The 25,605-nt window shown below is 44.9% G+C and overlaps 2 protein-coding genes and 1 pseudogene across 2 annotated transcripts in view; 1 reads left to right on the top strand and 2 right to left on the bottom strand.

Moving 5' to 3' along the window:
• LOC125518719 overlaps positions 1-7,163 on the bottom strand; it is a 51,369-nt gene extending 44,206 nt beyond the window's left edge. Inside the window, exons 1-2 of the mRNA XM_048683547.1 lie at positions 7,158-7,163; positions 6,075-6,210 (exon numbers count right to left, since the gene is read on the bottom strand). Of these exons, the coding sequence (XP_048539504.1) occupies positions 6,075-6,210; positions 7,158-7,163 (142 nt within the window). The remainder of the gene's footprint in view (positions 1-6,074; positions 6,211-7,157) is intronic.
• Positions 7,164-10,093: 2,930 nt separating this feature from the next.
• LOC125524382 (chorismate mutase 2, cytosolic-like) lies at positions 10,094-12,754 on the top strand. Its single transcript, XM_048689437.1, has 5 exons — positions 10,094-10,661; positions 11,710-11,796; positions 11,891-12,037; positions 12,122-12,214; positions 12,374-12,754. The coding sequence occupies exons 1-5, from the start codon at positions 10,374-10,376 to the stop codon at positions 12,623-12,625; spliced, it is 867 nt and encodes a 288-aa protein (XP_048545394.1). The 5' UTR covers positions 10,094-10,373; the 3' UTR covers positions 12,626-12,754.
• A 10-nt stretch (positions 12,755-12,764) lies between these two features.
• LOC125524383 lies at positions 12,765-16,853 on the bottom strand (annotated as a pseudogene).
• Between the last annotated feature and the right edge of the window lie 8,752 nt (positions 16,854-25,605).

Consider the following 25,605-nt stretch of genomic DNA (forward strand, 5'->3'; position numbering starts at 1 on the left):
CAACCCATGTGAGAGTCACTGGGCAGCAGTAAAGACTATTTTGAAGTACCTGAAAAGGACTAAAGAGATGTTCCTACTTTATGGAGGTGAGAAAGAGCTCATCATAAGGGGTTACGCCGATGCTAGTTTCCAAACCGACAGAGATGATTGTCGATCATAGTCTGGATTCATGTACGTCATGAATGGAGGAGCAGTGAGCTGGATGAGTTCCAAGCAAGATACGGTGGCCGATTCTACTACAGAAGCCGAATACATTGCGGCTTGTGAAGCTGCAAAGGAAGGTGTTTGGATCCGGAACTTTCTGGATGATCTTGGTATTTTCCCAGCCTCGGTAAAACCGTTGGACCTTTATTGTGATAATTCTGGTGCCATCGCACAAGCCAAGAAGCCGAGGAATCGCCACAAGGTCAGACACATAGATCGGAAATATCACCTGATACGAACGATCGTAAAGAGTGGTGATGTAGAGTTATGCAAAATTCACATGGATGCAAATGTTGCGGATCTGTTGACTAAGCCGCTTCCACAACCCAAGCATGAGGGGCACGTTAGAGCTATGGGCATTCGATGTCTATTTGATTGACTCTAGTGCAAGTGGGAGACTGTTGGAGATATGCCCTAGAGGCAATCATGTATGATGATATTTCCTATGTGTTTATGAATAAAGATAGTCCTTGGACATTATCAATGATGTGTATCAGTAAGTACATGACTTGTTTGTGGGACTATGCATTGTATGATGACTCTCCTAAAAGATCCCTAGTCGAAAGGGTTGTGTGGACGCGCAAACAAATAGACTAGCATATGACACGGTCGATGGCTTGGTCTCACTAGCCATGGAGCATTGGATACTAAGCGGATAATATGGACTTGGAAGGATCTGGTCGGATTCGACGCAGTCGGATCCGAGTCGAGATAAGGTCCAAGTCGGACAGATCCAACTATGAGACGCAGCTATATGTCATCTCTGAGTCTCTAGTACAACATATGTTCTATGTCCTAAGACCTGAGCTGACGCATGTACTCGGGATGGTGACAGACTTGCTTTGGGCCGACCAAACGCTACTCCGTAACTGGGTAGTTATAAAGGTAGGTTTCGGGTTTGTCTAGAACCATGCTATGAGACGTGGTCGAGCAAGATGGGATTTGCCCCTCCTATCAGGAGAGATATACTCTAGGCCCCTCGTGTGATCCGACCAGGATAAGCATGGCCATGCGACAAGGATTATGAGATAATCCGGTTTTTGGTCAGCATCACTGGAACGAGAAAGAGGTCGGGCTAGCAAAAGGATGACAGACTCGCCTTGAGCTCAACAACATATATCGTGTGGCAAAAGGAATGGAAGTGTGATGTACAGGTTCGCTAACCAGCTTCATAGTATGCTTGGTGTTCGGCATGTCTTGCTAGAGGCCGCTACCAACCGTGCAGTTCGGAGGTGATCCGAACTGCGACCAAGCCGACTTGAACCTAAGGGGTCGCGCGCTTAAGGGAAGGAACCTACGAGGTCGGATCCGACAAAACTGGTCGGATGTGATCCGAACTGTATTCGGATTGTGGCCGAGTAGACTTATGGGCTTTAGGGTCCGTGCGAGGCCCAAGTGTTGAGCCCTTGACGGACGCCTATATATATAGTGGAGGTGCGGCACACTCATGGGCTGATCGCTTCGGCGCTATCACGTGGGAACCGACCACCGGTTGTACGAGGGAGATCGGACGAGGAGGAGACGATCCACGCGGACGCACTGCCCCAACTCTTCTTCCGCTGCACGGCACTGCACGTCTAGTGGTAACAAACTGTGATCCATCTCTCGTAGCATGTTCTTGGTTGTTCCGCGTGTAGGAAATTTTAATTTGCAGTCGATGCACCCTACCGTAGATCCCAACATTGAGGCCATGAAATCTGAGATGGGATCCATATATGAGAACAAAGTATGGACTTTGATTGACTTGCCCGATGATCGGTGAGTCATTAAAAATAAATGGATCTTCAAGAGGAAGACGGATGCTGATAGTAGTGTTACTATCTACAAAGCTCAAATTGTCGCAAAATGTTTTCGACAAGTTCAAGGTGTTGACTATGATGAGATTTTCTCACTCGTATCGATACTTAAAAGTTTGTCCGAATCATGTTAGCAGTTGCCGCATTTTATGAAATCTGGCAAATGGATGTCAAAACTGTATTCCTTCATGGATTTCCTAAAAGAAGAGTTGTATATGATGCAACCAGAAGGTTTTGTTGATCCTAAAGATGCTAACAAAGTCAGCAAGCTCCAGCGATCCATCTATGGACTGGTGCAAGCATCTCAGAGTTGGAATATATGCTTTGATAAAGTGATCAAAGCATATGGTTTTATACAGACTTGTGGTGAAGCCTATATTTACAAGAAAGTGAGTGGGAGCACTACAACATTTCTGATAAGTATATGTGAATGGCATATTGTTGATCGAAAATAATGTAGAATTTTCTGGAAAGCATAAAGGAGTATTTGAAAGGAGTTTTTCAAAGAAAAACCTCGATGAATCTGCTTACACATTGAGCATCGAGATCTATAGAGATAGATCAAGACGCTTGATAAGTTTTTTTTTCAATGAGTATATACCTTGACAAGATTTTGAAGTAGTTCAAAATGGAACAGTCAAAGAAGGAGTTCTTGCCTGTGTTGCAAGGTGTGAAGTTGAGTAAAGACTCAAAACCCGACCACAGCAGAAAATAGAAAGAGAATGAAAAGTCATTCCCTATGCCTCAGTCATAGGTTCTATAAAGTATGCTATGCTGTTTACCAGTCCTATTGTATACCTTAGCATGATTCTAGCAAGGGAGTACAATAGTGATCTAGGAGTAGATCACTAAACAGCGGTCAAAATTATCCTTAGAGGACTAAGGAAATATTTCTCGGTTATGGAGGTGATGAAAGAGTTCATCGTAAAGAGTTACGTCGATGCAAGCTTTTTACATCGATCTAGATGACTCTAAGTCTCGATCTGGATACATATTGAAAGTTGGAGCAATTAGCTAGAGTAGCTCCGTGCAGGGCATTGTAGACATAGAAATTTGCGAAATACATACGGATCTTAATGTTGAAGACCCGTTGACTAAATTTCTCTCACAAGCAAAACATGATCACTCTTTGGGTGTTAATCACATAGCGATGTGAACTAGATTATTGACTCTAGTAAACCCTTTGGGTGTTAGTCACATGGAGATGTGAACTAATCACATAAAGATGTGAACTATTGGTGTTAAATCACATGACGATGTGAACTAGATTATTGACTCTAGTGCAAGTGGGAGACTGAAGGAAATATGCCCTAGAGGCAATAATAAAGTTGTTATTTATATTTACTTATATCATGATAAATGTTTATTATTCATGCTAGAATTGTATTAACCGGAAACTTAGTACATGTGTGAATACATAGACAAACAGAGTGTCACTAGTTTGCCTCTACTTGACTAGCTCGTTGAATCAATGATGGTTATGTTTCCTAACCATAGACATGAGTTGTCATTTGATTAACGGGATCACATCATTAGAGAATGATGTGATTGACTTGACCCATCCGTTAGCTTAGCATGATGATCGTTTAGTTTGTTGCTATTGCTTTCTTCATGACTTATACATGTTCCTATGACTATGAGATTATGCAACTCCCGAATACCGGAGGAACACTTTGTGTGCTACCAAACGTCACAACGTAACTGGGTGATTATAAAGGTGCTCTACATGTGTTTCCGATGGTACTTGTTGAGTTGGCATAGATCGAGATTAGGATTTGTCACTCCAATTATCGGAGAGGTATCTCTGGGCCCTCTCGGTAATGCACATCACTATAAGCCTTGCAAGCAATGTGACTAATGAGTTAGTTGCGGGATGATGCATTACGGAACATGTAAAGAGACTTGCCGGTAACGAGATTGAACTAGGTATTGAGATACCGACTATCGAATCTCGGGCAAGTAACATACGGATGACAATGGGAACAATGCATGTTGTTATGCGGTTTGACCGATAAAGATCTTCGTAGAATATGTGGGAGCCAATATGAACATCCAGGTTCTGCTATTGGTTATTGACCGGAAACGTGTCTCGCTCATGTCTACATCGTTCTCGAACCCATATGTAGGGTCCGCACGCTTAATGTTCGGTGACAATCGATATTACGAGTTTATGTGTTTTGATGTACCGAAGGTAGTTCGGAGTCCCGGATGAGATCGGGAACATGACAAGGAGTCTCGAAATGGTCGAGACATAAAGATCGATATGTTGGATGACTATATTTGGACATCGGAAATGTTCCGAGTGATCCAGGTATTTTTCGGAGTACCGGCAGAGTTACGGGAATACAGGAGTACATATGGGGCTTAGGTGGCTTTAGGGGAAAAAGAGGAGAAGCCACGAGGGCTGGCCGCGCGCCCCCATGGGCCTAGTCCGAATTGGACTAGGGGAGGGGCTGCGCCCCCTCTTTCCTTCTCCTCCCCTCTCCTTCCTCCCCCCTCCTAGTAGGACTAGGAAAAGAGGAATCCTACTCCTACTAGGAGGAGGATTCCTCATCCCCTTGGCGCACCTAGAGAGGCCGGCGGCCTCCCCTCCCTCCTTTAAATACGTGGGGAGGAGGGCACCCTAGAACACACAAGGTGATCATTGATCCCTTAGCCATGTGCGGTTCCCCCTCCACCATAATCCACCTCGATCATATCGTAGCGGTACTTAGGTGAAGCCCTGCATCGGTAGCAACATCATCACCATCATCACGCCGTCATGCTGACGGAACTCTCCCATGAAGCTCTGCTGGATCGGAGTTCGTGGGACGTCATCGAGCTGAACATGTGCTGAACTCGGAGGTGCCGTGCGTTCGGTACTTGGATCGGTCGGATCATGAAAACGTTCGACTACATTAACCGCGTTCTCGTAAAGCTTCCGCTTACGATCTACGAGGGTACATGGAAGATACTCTTCCCTCTCGTTGCTATGCATCACCATGATCTTGCGTGTGCGTAGGAAATTTTTGAAATTACTGCGTTCCCCAACAACCAGATCATTGTACATAGTAGGTGACTATAACTTGCAAGATCGGATCTAGAACATGGATATAATTATGATAACATAAACGGTTCGGATCTGAAATCATGGCACCCGGGCCCAAAGTGACAAGCATTAAGCATGGCAAAGTCATAACAACATCAATCACAGAACATAGTTGATACTAGGGATCAAGCCCTAACAAAACTAACTAGATTACATGATGAATCTCATCCAACTCCTCGCAAACTAGCGAGCCTACGAAGGAATTACTCACTCCTGGCGGGGAGCATCATGGAATTGGCGATGGAGAAGGGTTGGTGATGACGAAGAATAAAGATCCCCCTCTCCGGAGCCCCAAACGGACTCCAGATCTGGCCTCCCGATGAAGAACCGGAGGTGATGGCGGCTCCATCTCGTGGATCATGATAATTCTTTCTCCCTGATGTTTTTCTGGAAATATGGGATTTTATAGCGTCGGTTTCAGGGTCTGCGGGGCCGCCAGGTGGGGACAACCCACCTGGGCGCGCCTGGGTGGCAGACGCGCCCTGGTGGGTTGTGCCCACCCAGGTGCCCCCCTTAGGTGGCTCTTGGCTCCAGAAATTCTCTTTACTAATATAAAAATTCCTCGCAAAGTTCCGTTCCATTCCGAGAACTTTTATTTCTGCAGAAAAACAACACCATGGTAGTTCTGCTGAAAACAACGTCAGTCCGGGGTTAGTTCCATTCAAATCGTGCAAATTAGAGTCCAAAACAAGAGGAAAAGCATTATGAAAAGTAGATATGTTAGAGACGTATCAAAGGTCACCATGTACCCGATCTTGATTCGATGGACGACGACGAAGGTGGCCCAACCCTGATCGAGGGTGACCCTGCCGTTCATCTGCCGGACGATGACCCTTCGTGAGCAGCCGTTGTTCGTCTTCAACTTGAACTCTGTCGACACGGCTGGGAAGTGCTTGGTGAAGTCGAGGGGCATTGAGATGCACTCAAGCTTCGGGGCAAGGATCACCTTGTAGAAGTGAGTTGGCCCAGCCTCCTCATGGTAGTGCCTGTAGTTCCGATGCTTGTCGCTGGGAGCTCCTCCGGCACCACGTCGTCATGCGTGGCCACCTCCTCATGCGTGGTTGGCACAACCTCCAAGGGCAGCACCACCTCCTTGCCATTTTCATTGTTCTCCATCTCAATCTGCATTATAAACAACACAAAGTTCATGGCGTCATGAAGAGCACAAGGTTCAAAGGTTGATCTGCATTAAAACCTATTGTCCAAAGCCCCTATATTTACCCACCCCGATAATCACTACTTGCCCACAACCGCACTCAGTTAACCCTCTCTCATTTTGTCTCTCACTCTTTCTCCTATCATCGCCATGAACTCCAACTCCAACCTTAACCCCTTCCCTTGGGGCATTGGATGGAGGGCTTTCTTCCTCGGGTGCTTGCTCGGTGACCGCAACCAAGTTTGAGAGCACCATGGAAGTGTGCTAGAACTTCAGTAGCATCGAAGACATGCACAAGGAGGCACACGATGTGGTGAAGAAGGCAACAACGGAGGAGTTGAAGACGCTGATTCCTGACCCAGCAAAGGGCGCTATGTCAGTCGAAATCCTTCGTTGGGCCATGAATCATGCCGACTCCAGCGACACTGTATAGAGGGAAAGGTGGTCCAAGTGCAGGGAGTACAGGGCTCCTCATGACCAGCGTGCTGCAGCGTATTGGAATAGGATTTTGGTGGTGCCGGAGGTCATCGGTTTGGAGCCGGAGGAGGAAGAAGAGGTGGAAATGGTTGTCAGGGCACCGGAGCTAGGCCACCGTACTTTGCCAATCGGTCTGGACTCCTGCGACAATGACAAGACGATGGCCTGGCCAGAGGACAAAACAAGGCCAAGGGCACCCGCTGCTCCAACCACCTCCAGGGTCGCCGGGGCTAAGATTTGAAACTACTGTGTAAGATTAACCCCCAATCCCCATTCCCCTTGTACCCAATCTGGATCGGAACCCTAAAATCCATCGCTACTAGGAACTCATGATGATGTTATGATCAGTTCTATGGATATTTACCCCGATTCCCCATTCGCCTAGAACACGGATCGAATGCGAAATAGTATGTGAGGAGGTGAAAGCAGTGCTTACCGCCATTGCGGAAGTGTTGCGGGTGATGTTGCGGATGCCGATGGTCGCCTTGCTATTCGTCGATCCGCTGAACGTCGTGATGACCCACAAGTATAGGGGATCAATCGTAGTCCTTTCGATAAGTAAGAGTGTCGAACCCAACGAGGAGCAAAAGAAAATGTCTAGCGGTTTTCACTAAGGTATTTTCTGCAAGCACTGAAATTATTGGTAACGAGTAGTTTGATAGCAAGATAATTTGCAACAGGCAATATGTAGTAACGGTAACAAAAGTGCAGCAAGGCAGCCCAATCCTTTTTGTAGCAAAGGACAGGCCAGCACGGTGTCTTATAATAAGCAAGGCGTTCTTGAGGACACACAGGAATTTCATCTAGTCACTTTCATCATGCTTGTTTGATTCACGTTCGTTACTTTGATAATTTGATATATGGGTGGACCAGTGCTTGGGTGTTATTCTTACTTGAACAAGCGTCCCACTTATGATTACCCCATCTCGCAAGCATCCGCAACTACGAAAGAAGAATTAAGATAAATCTAACCATAGCATGAAACGTCTGGATCCAAATCAGCCCCTTACGGAATACCACATAAATTAGAGTTTAAGTTTCTACCACTCTAGCAACCCATCATCTAATTACTACTCCACAATGCATTCCTTTAGGCTCAAAGATGATGAAGTGTCATGTAGTCAAAGTTCACATGACACCACTACTAGCAACAAAAGTAACTACTCACAAATCATATTCATGTTCAAGATCAGAGGGGTATTGAATATCATTAAGGATCTGAGCATATAATCTTCCATCAAATAAACCAATTAGCATCAACTACTAGATGTAATCAATATTACTAGCAACCCACGGGTACCAATATGGAGTTTTGATACAAAGACTGAATACAAGAGATGAACTAGCGTTTGAAATGAGATGGTGCTGGTGAAGATGTTCAAGAAGATTGGTCCTCCCATGATGAGAGGGTTGTTGGTGATGACGATGACTTCGATTTCCCAGTATCCCCGGTGGAATTGCTCATCGGAGAGCAAAAGTGATCCTGCCCAAGTTCCACCTCGAGACGGCGGCGCTCCGTCCCAAAAGTCTTCTGCTAATTTTTTCTAGGGCAAATGGGCTTATATACTAGAAGATAGGCATCAGAGGCTGGCCAGGGGCTCCACGAGCCACGAGGGCACGCCCAGGGGGTGGGCGTGCCCTGGTGCCTCATGGGCACCTGGGTGGCCTTCTCTGGTATTTATTTTCAACAATATTTTTTATTTATTCCAACACAAATCTTCGTGAAATTTCAACTCATTTGGAGATGTGCAGAATAGGTATCTCTGACATGGCTTTTTCAGGTCCAGAATTCCAGCTGCAGGCAATCTCCCTCTTCATGTAAATCTTGCAAATTAAGAGAGAAAAGGCATTAGAATTGCTCCACAAAGTGTTATATTGATCAAAAACATTATAAATAACCATAGGAAAACATGATACAAAATGGATGTATCACGCCGCCACCGCCGGTGAGAGTGGGAGAGTGAAGAGAGAGTGGTGCGGGAAGGTGAGGGTAATTATTGCCAGCGCTCTGGGAAGCAACGCGACTTCTCGAGTGTGGCTCCTCGCGTGCAGCCGCCGCCGCCCACGCGCATCGCAAGGGCCTGGCTCTGGAAAAACTGCCTATTTGAGCGTTACCAGCAGGCCCGGCTGGGAGGTGCTTTGAGGTCCGTGCGATGTAGGCCAAACAGTGAACGCAGGTAGGCAAACAACCCATTTTTCTTCCGGCGCGGGCCTGGTTGGCCTCTATGCGGGCTACCAAACACGCCCTCTATGTTTTCCTACTATTTTTTTTTCTTTTCTAATTTTTCTTTTTTTCTTTTCGTCTTTCTCTTCTTCCACGGTTTTTTCGGACATTTTTTTATTTCCTATTTTTTAATTAATGAATATTTTTAAATTTTTTGAACATTTTCATTAATGTCAGTAAAATTTTTCAATTCTTTTGAACACCTTTTAATCTGCAAATAAAATTTTCAAATTTGAGTACATTATTAAAATTCATGATCATTTTTTTACAAATTGAATTTTTATAAAAAATCGTGGACATTTTCAAAATTTGTGAGATTTTAAAATTCCCGAACATTTTGCGTTGCGATGGCATCCACCGTTATCGAGTTTGTAGGTGTGGAGTGGTGGCTTTAGGTTGTGTAATGCATATTTTTGCAAGAGCTTTGTTGAAAATTTTAATAAAGATGATTGTGTGCATCTTTTGATGAAGAGGCCCGGAGTTTCAACTTCCTTTTCTAAAAAAATGAACATTTGTCATATAATCGATCCACTAATTTCTTGTTTAAATTTGTTCGTCTTCTGCTCCAGTGGAAGACTCTCGCTAAGGCCGTGGACACTGGTGCTTTTTTTTAAGATCATCTTCAAGATCCGCACATCTGTTATCGCCTTATGTCCTACAATTACTCATCCGGGGATATTTTCTTTACATGATATCCTTGGCCTGCGCGCCTCGTAAGTGTTACATAAACTTGCTTTCACGTCTGGGTTGTACTAACGTTGTTGGATCTCTGTCATGTTGGCTTTATTTATAGAATCGGGCTTTCAACTGTACCCTAAAAAAATCTCAGTGGATATACGGAGCACATGACGTTAAACACCAAGAAGATGGCGCTGCTTTCTTTTGAAAATGTTTAAGCTTATCTAATTTTTATTTTGAACAAATAAGCTTATCTAATTAGGTAGGGTAGCCCTTTTCGCAACTAGTATAATGTGGAGGTAGAGGGTGACCCCAGCCCACCATCACCGGATCACGCATTTGCCAAATTCATCCACTATCGTGGAAGCTTTAGCATTTCCCTTTCCAGTGACGATGATCCAACAGCACGTGCCGCCGCTTGTAATGTATACGAGATGCGCGCATGAGAGCACCCCACATTTGTTCACATCGTGTTTGACCCTGCGCCTTCTGACTTCTCATCTCTCTGAACCTTCTTCAGCTTATCAACTTGCACAACCCCTTCATCCAACGCAGACCAATTAATCGAGTCACATCACATGCACTGTACACTGTCCAATTAATCGCCCGCCGGCGATCCGTCGCCGTCCACCTATCGATTTGCTCTCCATTCGGTCACTTCTTTGATCATCCTTCCGGCCGCGTCCTTCTCGGCAACCATAAATACCCTACATCCATGAGTAACAGCTCGCTAAACCGATTGTAACACCAATGGCCGCGCCCTCCCTTCACACGTATCTCCTCCTCTTCTGCAACGCGATCGCGCTGCTGCTCGTGGTCGTGCCCCCGTGCGCGGGGCTCGGGCTCGACACGGTGAGGGGCTTCCTCACCAGGGAGGAGGACACCGTCGTCTTCAGCCTCATCGAGCGGGCCAAGCACCCGCTGAACCTGCCGGCCTACGACGATCGCCCGTGCTTCGGCCCCGCCGGCCGCCATGGCCGCCGCAACGGCTCCTTCGTCGAGCTCTTCGTCCGGGAGTCCGAGCAGATCCAGGCCAAGGTGTGGTAGTCCGATCGTTCGTTCTCGATGGCATCCATGCATGCATTCATGCATGATGCGATTCTCCTTCCCTCTCTTGTTCTCTTTCTTTGACTCTGCTACCTGGTAGCTGGTAGCTTTCAGTTCTTCTCTTTTCAACGCTCACTTGTCAATTGTTATGGCCCGAGGACGACCTCTGCTGTAGTTATGTCTAAGATGTTTTGACTTGAGCGTCTGAAAACTACGGTCAGACGTTACATGCTCCCGGGAAGGTGTTGACTGAACGTGATAACTAATACGCCCTCTGGTTCAAAATATAATCATATTTTATGAAAAAAAAACTGCTAATATCAATTTAACATTGTTCATGCTTGTAATATCTTGTATAATAATGGCGGTCAAACTTAAAAATGCTTGATTGACGGAAACTCTAAACCGGACCGAGTATATATATTGCAAAACCAGGCACTCCTTCCAATCAATATTATTTGTCGCAGCTTTAGTACAACTTTAATAATTCAGAGAAAGTAGTTAGTTACTTTAAGCATCAATATTACTTGTCGCGGTTTTAGTACAACTTTAGTAATTCGGAGGAAGTAGTTAGTTACTTTAAGCATCAATATTACTTGTTGCAGTTTTAGTACAACTTTAGTAATTCGGAGGAAGTAGTTAGTTACTTTAAGCATCAATATTACTTGTCTCGGTTTTAGTACAAGTTTAGTAATTCGGAGGAAGTAGTTAGTTACTTTAAGCATCAATATTATTTGTCGCAGTTTTAATACAAGTTTAGTAATTCGGAGGAAGTAGTTAGTTACTTTAAGCATCAATATTATTTGTCGCAGTTTTAGTACAACTTTAGTAATTCGGAGAAAGTAGTTGGTTACCTTAAGCAAAGAAGACAAAGCGTAAGTATATATTGCATTGGATTCGATTCACAGCAAAGCTAGACCACACTCCGGGTCTTATTTTCTAAATGAAGACACGTTACCGTTGTGCTAGTGCTACGACTGCAGTACTTAAGCAACCTCACAGGTAACAAACCTGACGAGCTGTGGAACGTTTTGTGCAGGCAGGATGGTACCAAAGCCAGCAGGAGGTCCCTTTCTTCCAATCCAGAGTGCCCTTCACGCTGGCGCCTCCATACAACTTCACCACCGTAAGCTTCCACTCCATGCATCTTCCATTGCCCAACAATGAAGAAACTCTGTCGCCGTCTTACCGTAACCTCGTGCTGACGAAATTCAATCCAGGATCTGCATCCCGGAGCGGCGTCCGTGAACGCGAACGACGCCATATGGGGCATGTATTTCAGCGAGCTGCTCCCTCTGCTGGCCAACAATGGCAGCGAGGATGGCAACTACGCTGTGACCGCCGCATCAGATCTCGCGTGCCTGCAGGTGATATGGAACGCCACATTGCATGCTTTTCTATATATACCCCAAATGCGCGTGGTGATATTGTGTTTGTCATCCTTCTCGCAGGCGCTCTCGAGGAGGATCAACTACGGGAGGTACGTGGCAGAAGTGAAGTTCAGAGGAGACCAGCAACGATACACAGATTTGATTCGTTCAAAGGTACATGCTTCATCGATCATTTCATCTCATCGCCCAACAGTGAAACCAGTGTTGAAATGATCATGTAGTATAACTGATCTTTTTAAGATGATCATAAATGGTCACCAGAATGCATGGTCTATGTAATAAGCAAAGTAAAATCTCTCGATTTTTATGCAGGACAAGGATGCTCTGATGAAACTGCTGACATCTGAAGCCCAAGAGGATGTGGTGAAGAGGAGGGTGGAGAAGAAGGCCATGGTGTTCGGCCAAGATGTGACCTTGGACGGACCAACTGAAACTGGTGACGACGCCAGCAGCCAATCCAGTTTCAAAGTCGCCCCTTCGGTGGTTTACGAGTTGTATGACCGATGGGTGATCCCCTTGACAAAACAAGTGGAGGTCGAGTACCTTCTCCATCGTCTCGATTGAGCCGAGCCGAGACTCTTATCTTAGCAAAGCTAACCTAATTTGTTCACAATTGTACACACTTTGTATTGTCAGTACATAATTATCATGTGAAGGGAGACAAACACAATAAGAAACATGCATATTTGTGAAGCTCGCGATCTGTTCAGAATGTTCCAACAGAGTGGATTGATGACAGTTAAAGCTAGCAAAACAATGGGCAAAATATGCTTTGCATCTCTCATGTGCAAAGTACCAAATGGCTCCATATGAGCTTCTCTCGGCACAAACAGCTAACCGTTGCCAAGTTCTAGAATTGAGTCTACCAAGCCCAGGCCAACCGCTCTCATATAAGTTAGCCCCAAAATAGAAGAGATCCTACTCAGGTTTATGAGTTATATGCTTACTTATGTTTAGGCATCTCGATTGCATGCCCTGAGAACTCAGGCTTGCAAGTTTGATTGGTGCCTTCTTCCTCGGAGGTGACTCTCGAAATCAGATCGAGACAGGCAGTTAGCATTGCAGATGTTGCACATCCATCTTGACACTTCAGTTCCCTTGCCATCTCCCTACAGAGCTTCTATGTTCTCTTGGTGCCTTCTTCCTCGGAGGTGACTCTTGAGGTCAGATTGAGATGTGCAGTTAGCATTGCAGATGTCGCACATCCATCTTGACGCTTCAGTTCCCTTGTCATCAGCTTCTATGTTCTCTTGGTGCCTTCTGCCTCGGAGGTGACTCTCGAAGTCAGATTGAGATGTGCAATTAGCATTGCAAATGTCGCACATCCATCTTGACAGTTCAGGATCCTTGCCATCTCTTTGCTGAGCTTCTATGTTCTCTTGGTGCCTTCTGCCTCAGAGGTGACTCTCGAAATCAGATTGAGATGTGCAATTAGCATTGCAAATGTCGCACATCCATCTTGACACTTCAGGGTCCTTGTCACCTCCTTGCAGAGCTTCTATGTTCTCTTGGTGCCTTCTGCCTCGGAAGTGACTCTCGAAATCAGATTGAGATGTGCAGTTAGCATTGCAAATGTAGCACATCCATCTTGACACTTCAGGGTCCTTGCCATCTCCTTCCAGAGCTTCTATCTTCTCTTGGTGCCTTCTGCCTCGGAGGTGACTCTCGAAATCAGATTGAGATGTGCAATTAGCATTGCAAATGTCGCACATCCATCCTGACACTTCAGGGTCCTTGCCATCTCCTTGCAGAGCTTCTATGTTCTCTTGGTGCCTTCTGCCTCGGAGGTGACTCTCAAGGTCAGATTGAGATGTGCAGTTAGCATTGCAGATGCTGCACATCCATCTTGACACTTCAGGGTCCTTGCCATCTCCTTGCAGAGCTTCTATGTTCTGTTGGTGCCTTCTGCCTCGGAGGTGATTCTTGAGGTCAGACTGAGATGTACAGTTAGCATCGCAGATGCTGCAAAACCATGTTGGCATTGGTTTCAGGTTTTTGTCTGCAAGCTGGGGCACTTCTTTTTCATGTAGCCTCGCTTCAGCTCCCTTGCCTTCTCCCTGCAGAGCTTCTATGTTCTCTTGGTGCCTTCTGCCTCTTAAGTGATTCTGTAAATCTGTTTCACGATAGCATTTTGCGTCGCAGATGCTGCAAATCAACGATGGAGTTTCTGCAGTCCGTTTCCTCTTCATCCCAGAGAGTGCATTTTTGTGCTGCTTAGCCTGCTCAAGAGAGTTCTTATTAGCATAAAATGGCATGGCTAATCCCATTTCCTTCTTCAACATACAGATCGTATCAACTGAATACAAAGATATTACGACCTTTACTAGACATATATGATGTACAAATTTCCATACCATGAAAGATCTGCATAGAGTGAAATTCCCCTGATGTAACTAAAAGGGCCATATTCTATTTAGAATGCACTTTATCTTGTTCTATTCTCTATCATTCAACTTATGGTGTCAAGAAATTGGCACCATATGCAACTGGCAGATATATGTGGCTTTGTTTTACAGTTGAGCGTTTAAGCATTACTTGTTTGTAATCATAGTATTTAGAGAAGAGCATCTACAAGCCCCACGGTGTGTATTTTATCCATAATCTATACATTGAGGAGGCCCACTTTACCTATAAGCAGCTATTCACTTAACATATAAAAATGTCAAAGTGACATCATACGTAAATTATGTTGCTTGTTTTCAGAGCAAAGCACATCCTAAAAATTTCAATCGCACTAATTGTAGAGCACTGTCACAAGATAAAGATTAGTGAGAAAAGTATTTAGATTAGATAATTGAAAATGATATAGGAGAAGTAAACTATTAAAATTTTAACTATTAATATCTTTCAAGATATTCAGATTGCATAATTGAAAATAAAATCTGTGAATTTGTCTTGAAAAATACTTTCACACTGCATGGTTTTCTTGGAGCTATAAATATATTGTAGTGGAAAATGGTGGTTACAAATTGAGTTTTGTAGACTATGTCAATGTCCACAAGGAGCTTCTAGGGAATCAAATGGGATAGAAAGTATCAAGCATAACAACCATTTAAGGCCTAGGATCTACAAACCATTGTAGCCTAGTAAGAACAAGGGTCACTTTTATTTGGAAACTGCATTGTTTACCATGTATTTGTAAGAAATGACGGGTTTAAACAGATTTGTAAGTATGATCACACTAGACCACATTTCACAACGGAAAATCCTACAAACTGCAGGTCAAGCCATATTCAAATAATTATTTTGACTGTACAATATGGTGCAATGTGATGTTTTAAAAAAACCTGGCTCAACCTGTCGTCCGTAACAAATATACAGTCCAAAATAGAATCTATTCATTTTCAGATGAAAGGCATAGTTATCACTTGTATTGAAAGTCATAAGTCAGTATATTGACCATCAAACAAATACAGAGGCTAGTTTCTCACAAAGGTTAATATTGGACAAACCAAAGGGCAAATGCCCCATAATACAGATTTACAGTCAATCTACTGAATTTTATCACATGAAAGATGCATAGAACAAATTAATTGATGCTTAGCGCCGATCCGGTAGTTAGTCACAAATTCAGTAGTTCTACAAGCTGAATGCATAATGCCATAGTAAACTGGATTCAGTAAAGAGAAAAGTTACAAAATCTTAGCTGAGACATAGTTTACTCCAAAAACACACCTAATATCTGGGATGAACTAGAGCCTAGCTTTTACTTAATGTGTAATAAATATGACTTAGGAACAGAACAAACTTTTAGTGATTTAGCGAGTAGATGGGGATTAAAAAAATCTTGAAAGATGGCAGCATCCCGGCTATTTAGAACATACGATGAATCAACTGTCAAGGTGAACAAAATTGAAGATATAAAGGATAAGCAGCCGCTCACCCCAACGATCGGTGCATCCTCCTCGTTCGCCGGCCTGCACCGTGGAGGTCGATCCCATTCCACGGTCCGATCTTTGATGGGCCGCCTCGCAATCGACACGGGTACATCCAGTGGCTCATCATGAGGCAAAGGGGATGTGCCATGGTGGGGCATTGTGATCTGCCGGAACCTGGCATCAACATCACTGTTCAAGAGTTCGCGCTGGAACTCAGCCTCCAGCTCCTGCTGCTTGGCCAGTTCGTCCACGATGATTCGCTGGCGGATTTTCTCGTGCAAGAGTTCCCGGTGGAGCTCTTGTATCGTCATCTGCTCTGCATCCCCAACGCAACCGCTGTTAATTTCTAAAATGTGCTGGAAATTTCAACTAATGTCGCACAATCATTAAATCCCTAGCCTGCCACGCATTATCAATTCCTCGAATGGACCAAAACAGGTGCCTTTTTTCTGTCATGTTCTTGAATCTTGATCTAATAGGTGTGCAAGACATAGGGGAAAAATCACAAGTATTCAGATCCTAGAGACAGGGAGCAGTTCTTGCGTCTCTTAAAAAGAGAGAATAAATGCAGGCGATACTGGTACCTAACAAAACAGGTTAAAATCCCCTATTTTCTCAGAACAATGACAACTTCTACTGATTCCAAGCTCCAACCGCACAACTGAAGAACAAGAGCTAGTTCCGAATTTCCGTTACCATCAGCGGAAGGGGTGGGAATGCCGTAGATGTCGCCGGCGTCGGCCCGATGAGCGGCTCGGCGAGCGAGTTCCATGGCTGGGGCAAGGGTTTGGTAGAAGAGTGGTTTCTCTCTCCGCATCACGCATCCGCACGCCGGCCTCCACTTCCTGGCTTTGTCGCGTTGGTCCCCGTGCGTGCGTTTGGTTCCTCCGAGACTACCCTTTGGTTTCCCAATCCCAAACATCCGGTGCGTGGGTTTTAATTAAGACTTCCAAAGAGGATGGGGCGTCGACTTTCAAAGAGGATGGGGCGTCAACTCATTGACTGGGCGGCTGAGATTGCTGCCAACCCATCCGAGTTTGAGTCCCGACACGGACACGCGGTGTTCATGGAGTTTCTTCTATAAAGAAAAGCCAACGAGGGTTTAGTCATTGGTTGGTCTTATATTTTAATTAAGACTTTCAAATGATCCATCTAAATTCGGAAATGCTAATGGCCGAACATTCGCTGAGAAGGCAGTTCCAGCGAACGCCCCACAGTCATTGGATCCTGATCACGTGGATGGCAAAAACAAACAAATAAATCACTGGCAACCTTTCCTATATATGGAAAATTTCATGAATTCCCTCAAAAATGCATAGCAATTTTAGTTATTTCGGCATGGCAAATGAGGCGTTCATTGGCAAATTTGAAACTAGCGAACGTTCGCTAGATAAACATGTCCTCTAAATTAAATTCAGATACATCTCACAAAAAAAATACAGGTATCTCTTCTAAAAAGAATTCCATGTATCAACTCGAGGAGTTGTTGATGGATCATTACGACTTTTGAACTTGAAATTTGTATAAATAAAATAGGTCAACATTTTTAGCTAACAACTCAAACATGCTAGGTCCCATAAGTCAGACTCTCAATACATGAAGAAAATGTTGCATACTTGGCACCATTGTTGTACATGAGTCGTGTGATCGTATTTTCAAACACGTTGGGTCTCACATGGGAGTCTCTTCATGTATGAACCAAATTCTACTTATTTAATGTCGTGCGGCCGTATTTTTTAAACACGCTTGGTCTCAGGTGCCAACCTCTCAGTATGTGAAACAAATTTTATGTCTTGGCGTCATTGTTGGAGCTTGGATGTCGTGTGTATATGAGCGAGAGGGGATTTTCTAACGAGTTGAGTCCAAATGAACCAATTTTTGCATCCTTGATCTGATGGTTGGAGATCCAAATGTACACGAATGGGACTGAATTTTCAAACAAGTTGGGTCATAAATGCCAGCCTCTCAATACATGAATTGAATGTTGCATACTTGATGCTGTTGTTACATGTAGAGTGGGGTTGTATTTTCTAACAAGTTAGGTCCCGAATGTCAACTTTTCTGGCCTTATATATGCCAGTTTCGTGGTACATTAACAAGATATTGCGTACATAACGCGATCGCTATATGGCACATAAGTATCAAAAATGTTGGCTCTCAATTGCCGGCCTCACAATACAACTGCACTAATATGTCAAAACATTGAGTTGATAGATGTTGCTATCTAAACTTTTCCAGCCGTGTATGGTGTTACAACTGCTAGAACAGTGAGCGACTTGAAAAATCATTTCAAAATGTCACACACATAAAGTGGATGTATCATTCAGCCTTTTTTTAGGGAACTACGGCGGGCAAGGCCAGCCTGAACATTTTATTAATTTGTAGGTTTGACAGAGAGTATATACAAAGAAGGCGGAGAGGGGGAGAGAAAGGAAAAAACAACAGAAACTCTATGCTACATCTAGCCGGGACAACATGATCCCCCTATCAAGCAGAATTTGCTTTCAAGCAGCGTTTACACATCTACTGGACAAAAGAAAAATGTCTTGAGCTGCACGTCGAAGGACAAGTCCTATGGATTCATCCTCGCTTCTGAAGACTTTAGCATTTCTTCTTTGCCATAGACTTCAGAGAATAGCCATAATAACCGTGTTGCGAATCTTGCAAGGAGGTTGTAGCCCCGGCAATTCTTCGATGGAGGCGCAGTCGGCAGGGTTGATGTTAAGAGAGTCGACCGTCGACCAGACATCAACAGTAGTAGAGCAGTGGAGAAGCATGTGGGTCGTTGATTCAGTTGACGTGCAGAATGGGCATGAGTCAGAGTCTGTCAAGTTCCGCCGGAATCGACACTTGTTGGTGAACAGTCTCCCACGGTGCGCAAGCCAGATAAACAACCTGCAGCGGTTAGTCGCATAGTTCTTCCCCCAGATAAAATCTGCGAACAGATCCTCCGGTCTAGATGAGAAAGCAGATTCATATGCATAAGCGACGAACAGGGGCTTATCGTTGACCCTACATAATCTATCATCAGGTACGTGCGGCATTAAGTTAACAGTGGCTAGCAGGCCACGCATGGATTGAAGTTCGGAGGAAACAACGTTGGACAGACACGGCTGTAGTGAGAGACGGAGGTCCGCAACAGAGAGCACGAACACGGCAGAGGCATTAGGTTTGGTGGTGTGGGAGAAGAGGCACCGAAAGTGAACATCTAGGGTGTCAGGGCCAATCTACAGATCAAGACAAAAGGCGATAGAGATGTCGTTACCGAGTCTGACATGGGTTATCGACCGGAAGAAAGAAAGGTCGAAAGTGAGGTCTTTTCAGACGTTAGTGTGCATTCCAGAGCAGTCTCCAATATAGTGGTCTGAAGGAAATATGCCCTAGAGGCAATAATAAAGTTGTTATTTATATTTCCTTATATCATGATAAATGTGTATTATTCATGCTAGAATTGTATTAACTGGAAAGTTGATACATGTGTGGATACATAGACAAAACAGAGTGTCCCTAGTATGCCTCTACTTGACTAACTCGTTAATCAAAGATGGTTAAGTTTCCTGACCATAGACATGTGTTATCATTTAATAAACGGGATCACATCATTAGAGAATGATGTGATGGACAAGACCCATCCATTTGCTTAGCATAATGATCGTTTAGTTTTATTGCTATTGCTTTCTTCATGACATATACATATTCCTCTGACTATGAGATTATGCAACTCCCGAATACCGGAGGAACACCTTGTGTGCTATCAAACATCACAACGTAACTGGGTGATTATAAAGATGCTCTACAGGTGTCTCCGATGGTGTTTGAGTTGGCATAGATCGAGATTAGGATTTGTCACTCCGTGTATCGGAGAGGTATCTCTGGGCCCTCTCGGTAATGAACATCACTATGAGCCTTGCAAGCAATGTGACTAATGAGTTAGTTATGGGATGATGCATTACGGAACGAGTAAAGAGACTTGCCAGTAACGAGATTGAACTAGGTATGATGATACCGACGATCGAATCTCGGGCAAGTAACATACCGATGACAAAGGGAATGACGTATGTTGTTATGGGGTTTGACCGATAAAGATCTTCGTAGAATATGTAGGATCCAATATGAGCATCCAGGTTCTGCTATTGGTTATTGACCAGAGATGTGTCTCGGTCATGTCTACATAGTTCTCGAACCTGTTGGGTCCACACGCTTAACATTCGATGACGATTTGTATTATGAGTTATGTGATTTGATGACCGAAGTTTGTTCGGAGTCCCGAATGAGATCACAGACATGACGAGGAGTCTCGAAATGGTCGAGAGGTAAAGATTCATATATTGGAAGGTTGCAGTTGGACATCGGAATGGTTCCGAGTGGTTCGGGCATTTTTTCGGAGTACCGGGAGGTTACCGGACCCTCTCCCCCTGGGAGAAGTATTGGGCCTATTGGGCCTTATTGGAGGAGAGGAGAAATGCCATGTGAGAGACCCCCCTGCCCAAACGGAATTGGACTAGGGGAGGGGGCCGGCCCCCTCTTTCCTTCTCCCTCTCTCTCCCTTCCCCTTTTCCCTCTCCGGTGGAAGGAAGGAGGGGGGCTGAATCCTACTTGGACTAGGAGTCCAAGTAGGACTCCCCCCTTATGGCGTGCCCCCTTAGGCCGACCACCTCCTCCTCCCTCCCTTTATATACGGAGGTGGGGGACACCCCAAAGGCACAACAGACATCTCATAGCCGCGTGCGGTGCCTCCCTCCATAGTTTATCACCTCGGTCATATCGTCGTAGTGCTTAGGCGAAGCCCTGCGCCGGTAACTTCATCATCACCGTCGCCACGCCGCCGTGCTGACGAACTCTCCCTCGTCCTCAACTGGACCAAGAGCTCGAGGGACGTCAGCATGCTGAACGTGTGCAGAACATGGAGGTGTCGTACGTTCGGTACTTGGACCGGTTGGATCGTGAAGACATTCGACTACATCAACTGCGTTACTAAATGCTTCCGCTTTCGGTCTACGAGGGTACGTGGACACACTCTCCCCTATCATTGCTATGCATCTCCTAGATAGATCTTGCGTGATCGTAGGAATTTTTTTGAAATATTGTGTTCCCCAACATGGTCGTCCTCCCATCTGTAGGAGTTGGCAAGCCAAGTTTCCCAAGAGCCATTGCCGGGGGAGTGGATTTTGTTAAGAGATTTGGGAAGATGACAAATGTTGCGCGTACATAGGCAGGGAAAACCTAGCCCACCCTTGGACAGAGGTGCACAAACAGCGGACCAAGCGACCTTGCATTGTCCTCCATTGACATGATCGTCCCCGGCCTAGAAGAAAGCGCGACAGTGCTTATCGATCTCAAGGATGGTACCAATATGGAGGAGCATAGCGCTCATAGCGTATGTGGGAAGAGCCCAGATGATAGATTTAACCAGGACCGCCCGACCTGCCACGGAAAGAAGGTGGCCACGCCAGCCGGCCAACTGCTTGTCGACCTTAGCGATGAGAGGCTGAAAGTCCAGGAGACGGAGTTTGTGTGTAGACAAGGGAAGGCTGGGGTAATTTTGAGGGAAAGAGGTCACCGAAAATCCCAACATGTTGGCCATATGGGCGGCTGTCTGAGGTTCAACATGGATCGGTGCAAAAGTACTTTTGTCGTAGTTGATGGAGACCAGTGGCTAGAGAGAAGTCTTGAAGAATAGACTTAAGGTTTGCCAGGTGGTTCTCATCAGCCTTAATGATAATGAGGGTGTCGTCGACATACTGCAGCACGGGACAAGGAGAGTTAGGGATGATGGGATGTTCTAGAAGTCCGTGAGATGCAGCATCGATGATCATGCGTTGTAGGACATCGGCGATGATGATGAAAAGGTAGGGGATAGAGAATCACCCTGTCTGAGGCCACGTTTGCATTGAATCCAGCCGCCAGGGGTACCGTCTAGAAGAATCGCCGATTGGCTGGAGTTATTTAACATCTTAATCCAATGCACCCAAACGTCTGGAAAGCCTTTAGCTTTTAGGATGGCTTATAGGCTGTCCCACGCGATGGAGTCGAAGGCTTTCTTAAAATCTAATTTCAGCACAATAGCCGAACATTTTCGTTTGTGATAGGCTTGAACGATGTCTGCGGCAAGGATGAAGTTTCGGCTATATTAGACCTTTAATGAACCCAGATTGATCAGCGTGGACAAGGTCCGGAATGATAGGTTGCACACGATTAGTGAGGCATTTAGAATAGAGTTTAACCGGGTAGTTTTGCGGAGAGATAGGGCGCAAATGGTCTGGATCAGAGGTCCCAATTTTCTTGGGGATCAAGACTATATAGGACTTGTTAATCCAGTGAAGATCTGCAGTGTGATGACCCACAAGTATAGGGGATCAATTGTAGTCTTTTCGATAAGTAAGAGTGTCGAACCCAACGAGGAGCAGAAGGAAATGACAAGTGGTTTTCAGCAAGGTAATGTTCGCAAGTGCTGAAATTGTAAGTAACAAAGTAGTTTGATAGCAAGATATTTCGTAATGAGCAAGTAATGATAATAGTAACAAAAGTGCAGCAAGGTAGCCCAATCCTTTTGAGGCAAAGGACAGGCCAAAACGGTCTCTTATAATAAGTAAAGCATTCTTGAGGGTGCACGGGAATTTCATCTAGTCACTTTCATCATGTTGATTCGATTTGTGTTCGCTACTTTGATAATTTGATATGTGGGTGGACCAGTGCTTAGGTGATGTCTTACTCGAACAAACCTCCTACTTATGATTAACCCCCTCGCAAGCATCCGCAACTATGAGAAAAGTATTAAGGATAAATCCTAACCATAGCATTAAACTTTTGGATCCAATCGGTCCCTTACGGAATAGTGCATAAACTAGGGTTTAAGCTTTTGTCACTCTCGCAACCCATCATCTAATAACCACTCCACAATGCATTCCCTTAGGCCCAAATATGGTGAAGTTTCATGTAGTCGACGTTCACATGACACCACTAAGGGAATCACAACATACATACTATCAAAATATCGAACACATATCAAGTTCACATGATTACTTGCAACGTGATTTCTCCCGTGACCTCATGAACAAAAGTAACTACTCACAAGTGATAAACATGCTCAAGATCAGCGGGGTATTAAATAGCATAATGGATCTAAACATATAATCTTCCACCAAATAAACCATATAGTAATCAACTACAAGATGTAATCAACACTACTAGTCACCCACAAGCACCAATCTATAGTCCTGGTACAAAGATTGAACACAAGAGATGAACTAGCGTTTGAGAGGAGATGGTGCTGTTGAAGATGTTGATGCAGATTGCCCTCCCCAAGATGGGAGAGTTGTTGGTGATGATGATGACGATTTCCCCATCCGGGAGGGAAGTTCCCCCGGCGGAATCGCTCCGCCGGAGGGCAAAAGTGCTCCTGCCCAAGTTCTGCCTCGAGACGGTGGCGCTCCATCCTGAAAGTCCTTTCCTTATTTTTTCTAGGTCAAAATGACTTATATACCAGAAGATGGGCACCGGAGGTGGGACGAGGGGGAGCACAACCCACCAGGGCGCGCCTGGGCTCCCTGGCGCGCCCAGGTGGGTTGTGCCCACCTGGTGGGCCCCCTTTGGTACTTATTGCCTCCAATATTCCGCATATATTCCATAAAAAATCCCCATAAAGTTTCAGCTTGTTTGGAGTTGCGCAGAACGGGTGGCCTGACGTAGCTTTTCCACGTCCAGATTTTCAGCTGCCGGAATTCTGCCTCTTTGTGTGTACCTTGCATATTATGAGAGAAAAGGCATTAAAATTACTCCAAAAAGCATTATTATGCATAAAAACATCTTAAATAACAGTAGGAAAACATGATGCAAAATGGACGTATCAACTCCCCCATGCTTAGACCTCGCTTGTCCTCAAGTGAAAACCGAAATCAAAAAACATGTCCACGTGCTTAGAGAGAGAGAGGTGTTGATAAAAACAAAATACGGACATAGAAGCATCATGTGAATTATTATAACAGCAACAAAGTTTAACATAAAACTTTTATTATAGAACTTTTATCATAGACTTCTCATGAATAAGTAATAATTCATCACATTATCGAAGTATAAAGCATAAACTCTATTAGAAACCAACAAACTATGTTCTCAGTCAACTTTGCAACTACAATTCATCATCTTTTTAGGAAGGGTCACGTATCGGAGCCTTTAGACAAGTCCACATACTCAACCATCATATAGTCTTCTATGATTGCAAACACTCACCTCATACACATGAGCAAAACGTTTCAACCGAACACATAGAAATATAGGGGCTTATATTTTCGCCTCCCAACATATTCACCTCAAGGGTGATGTTAAGAATAATAACTTATGCCACCCATATTCAACTGGACATATGTGCCTAGATCTTTCCTCACTACATGATGCTTGCCAAAGGAGAAAAATAAAAAGGAATAGAGAGAAAAACTTTGACTCTTGCATAATAATAAATACATAGAAGTAAAAGATAGACCCTTCGCAGAGGGAAGCAGAGGTTACCATGTGCTTATTTGTTTGTATGATCAACCCCTTAGTGCAAAATAACATCACGTTGTATTGCCCCTTGTGATGGAAACCTTTATTATGCAGTATATCGCTTTTATTCTTCACCATCACAAGTTCGTACAACACTCAATTTTCTCTTACATGAAAAGGCATGTTAACTACAATATCCTTAACAGGAACCAAATATCGTAATTCATAGTGGTATTGTTGAAACTGTTATTGATGAAATTGAACAACACGGCAAATAGTTGCACATATAGAGTATCATATTGTGAAGAACTGAAATAAACAAGTCATAAGGCCATCTCTAGCTGATCCTTTAAAAGCTAAAGGACTAAAACCCTTAGTGGATATATATATACATACATACTCCAGCAATTTTTGGCCTTTTCTAGTCGATCCCCTAAACTTAACGTTGTAAGCTTCAATTTGATCAAGTTCAAAGCAGGTTCAATCGAAAGTAGCCTGCATTCAAACATAAACATAGATAGTTTTGCATAACCGAACATAAAACATAAATTTAAACTAAGCTAAACTACTTTCGGTCGAAGTAGAGGTTGAGCCCATCCTTCCTCGTCATGTACGGTGTGCCGCGAGCCGGGTCCGGGCCGGTGCCGTCGTCGGGGTCATTGGGAAAGGCACTCCTCCACTCGTCGGTGTCGATCTCCTCGTCCTCGGGGCCCACCTCGACGCCCTCCACACCATCGTCGCCGCCGCCTCCGACCTCGTCATCGGAGGAGAGTGTGATAACCTCGCCGCCCTCTGTGCCGCCGTCCTCGCCGCCTTCGACCTCGTCATTGGAGGAGAGCGCGATAACCTCGCCGCCCTCCACGCCGGCAAAGATCGCCCACTCCGCCTCCATGAGCTCCGGGTGCTGCCGGCGGAGCTCTTGCATGTAGGCCTCATCAGCGGCCTTGGCCTCGAGGCGCTCACACGCCTCGCTGTCCTCCCACACCATAGCCGAGCTCACCAGCCCTGGCTTCGGCGGAACGAGGTCGACCAAACATGTGCCGAAGGGGAAATTGAGCCTAGCCGTCGCGCCGTGGTAGTGGACCTGCCAGCTCTCGTACTCCATGGCCGCGACTCGGCCGTGTGGAAGCTACCGAGCCACCGGCGGGTGTGGGTCTCCCGTTTTGTAATCTCGGCGACCCACGT

This window comes from Triticum urartu, chromosome 7 (assembly GCF_003073215.2).
Source record: "Triticum urartu cultivar G1812 chromosome 7, Tu2.1, whole genome shotgun sequence".
NCBI classification, from domain to species: domain Eukaryota; kingdom Viridiplantae; phylum Streptophyta; class Magnoliopsida; order Poales; family Poaceae; genus Triticum; species Triticum urartu.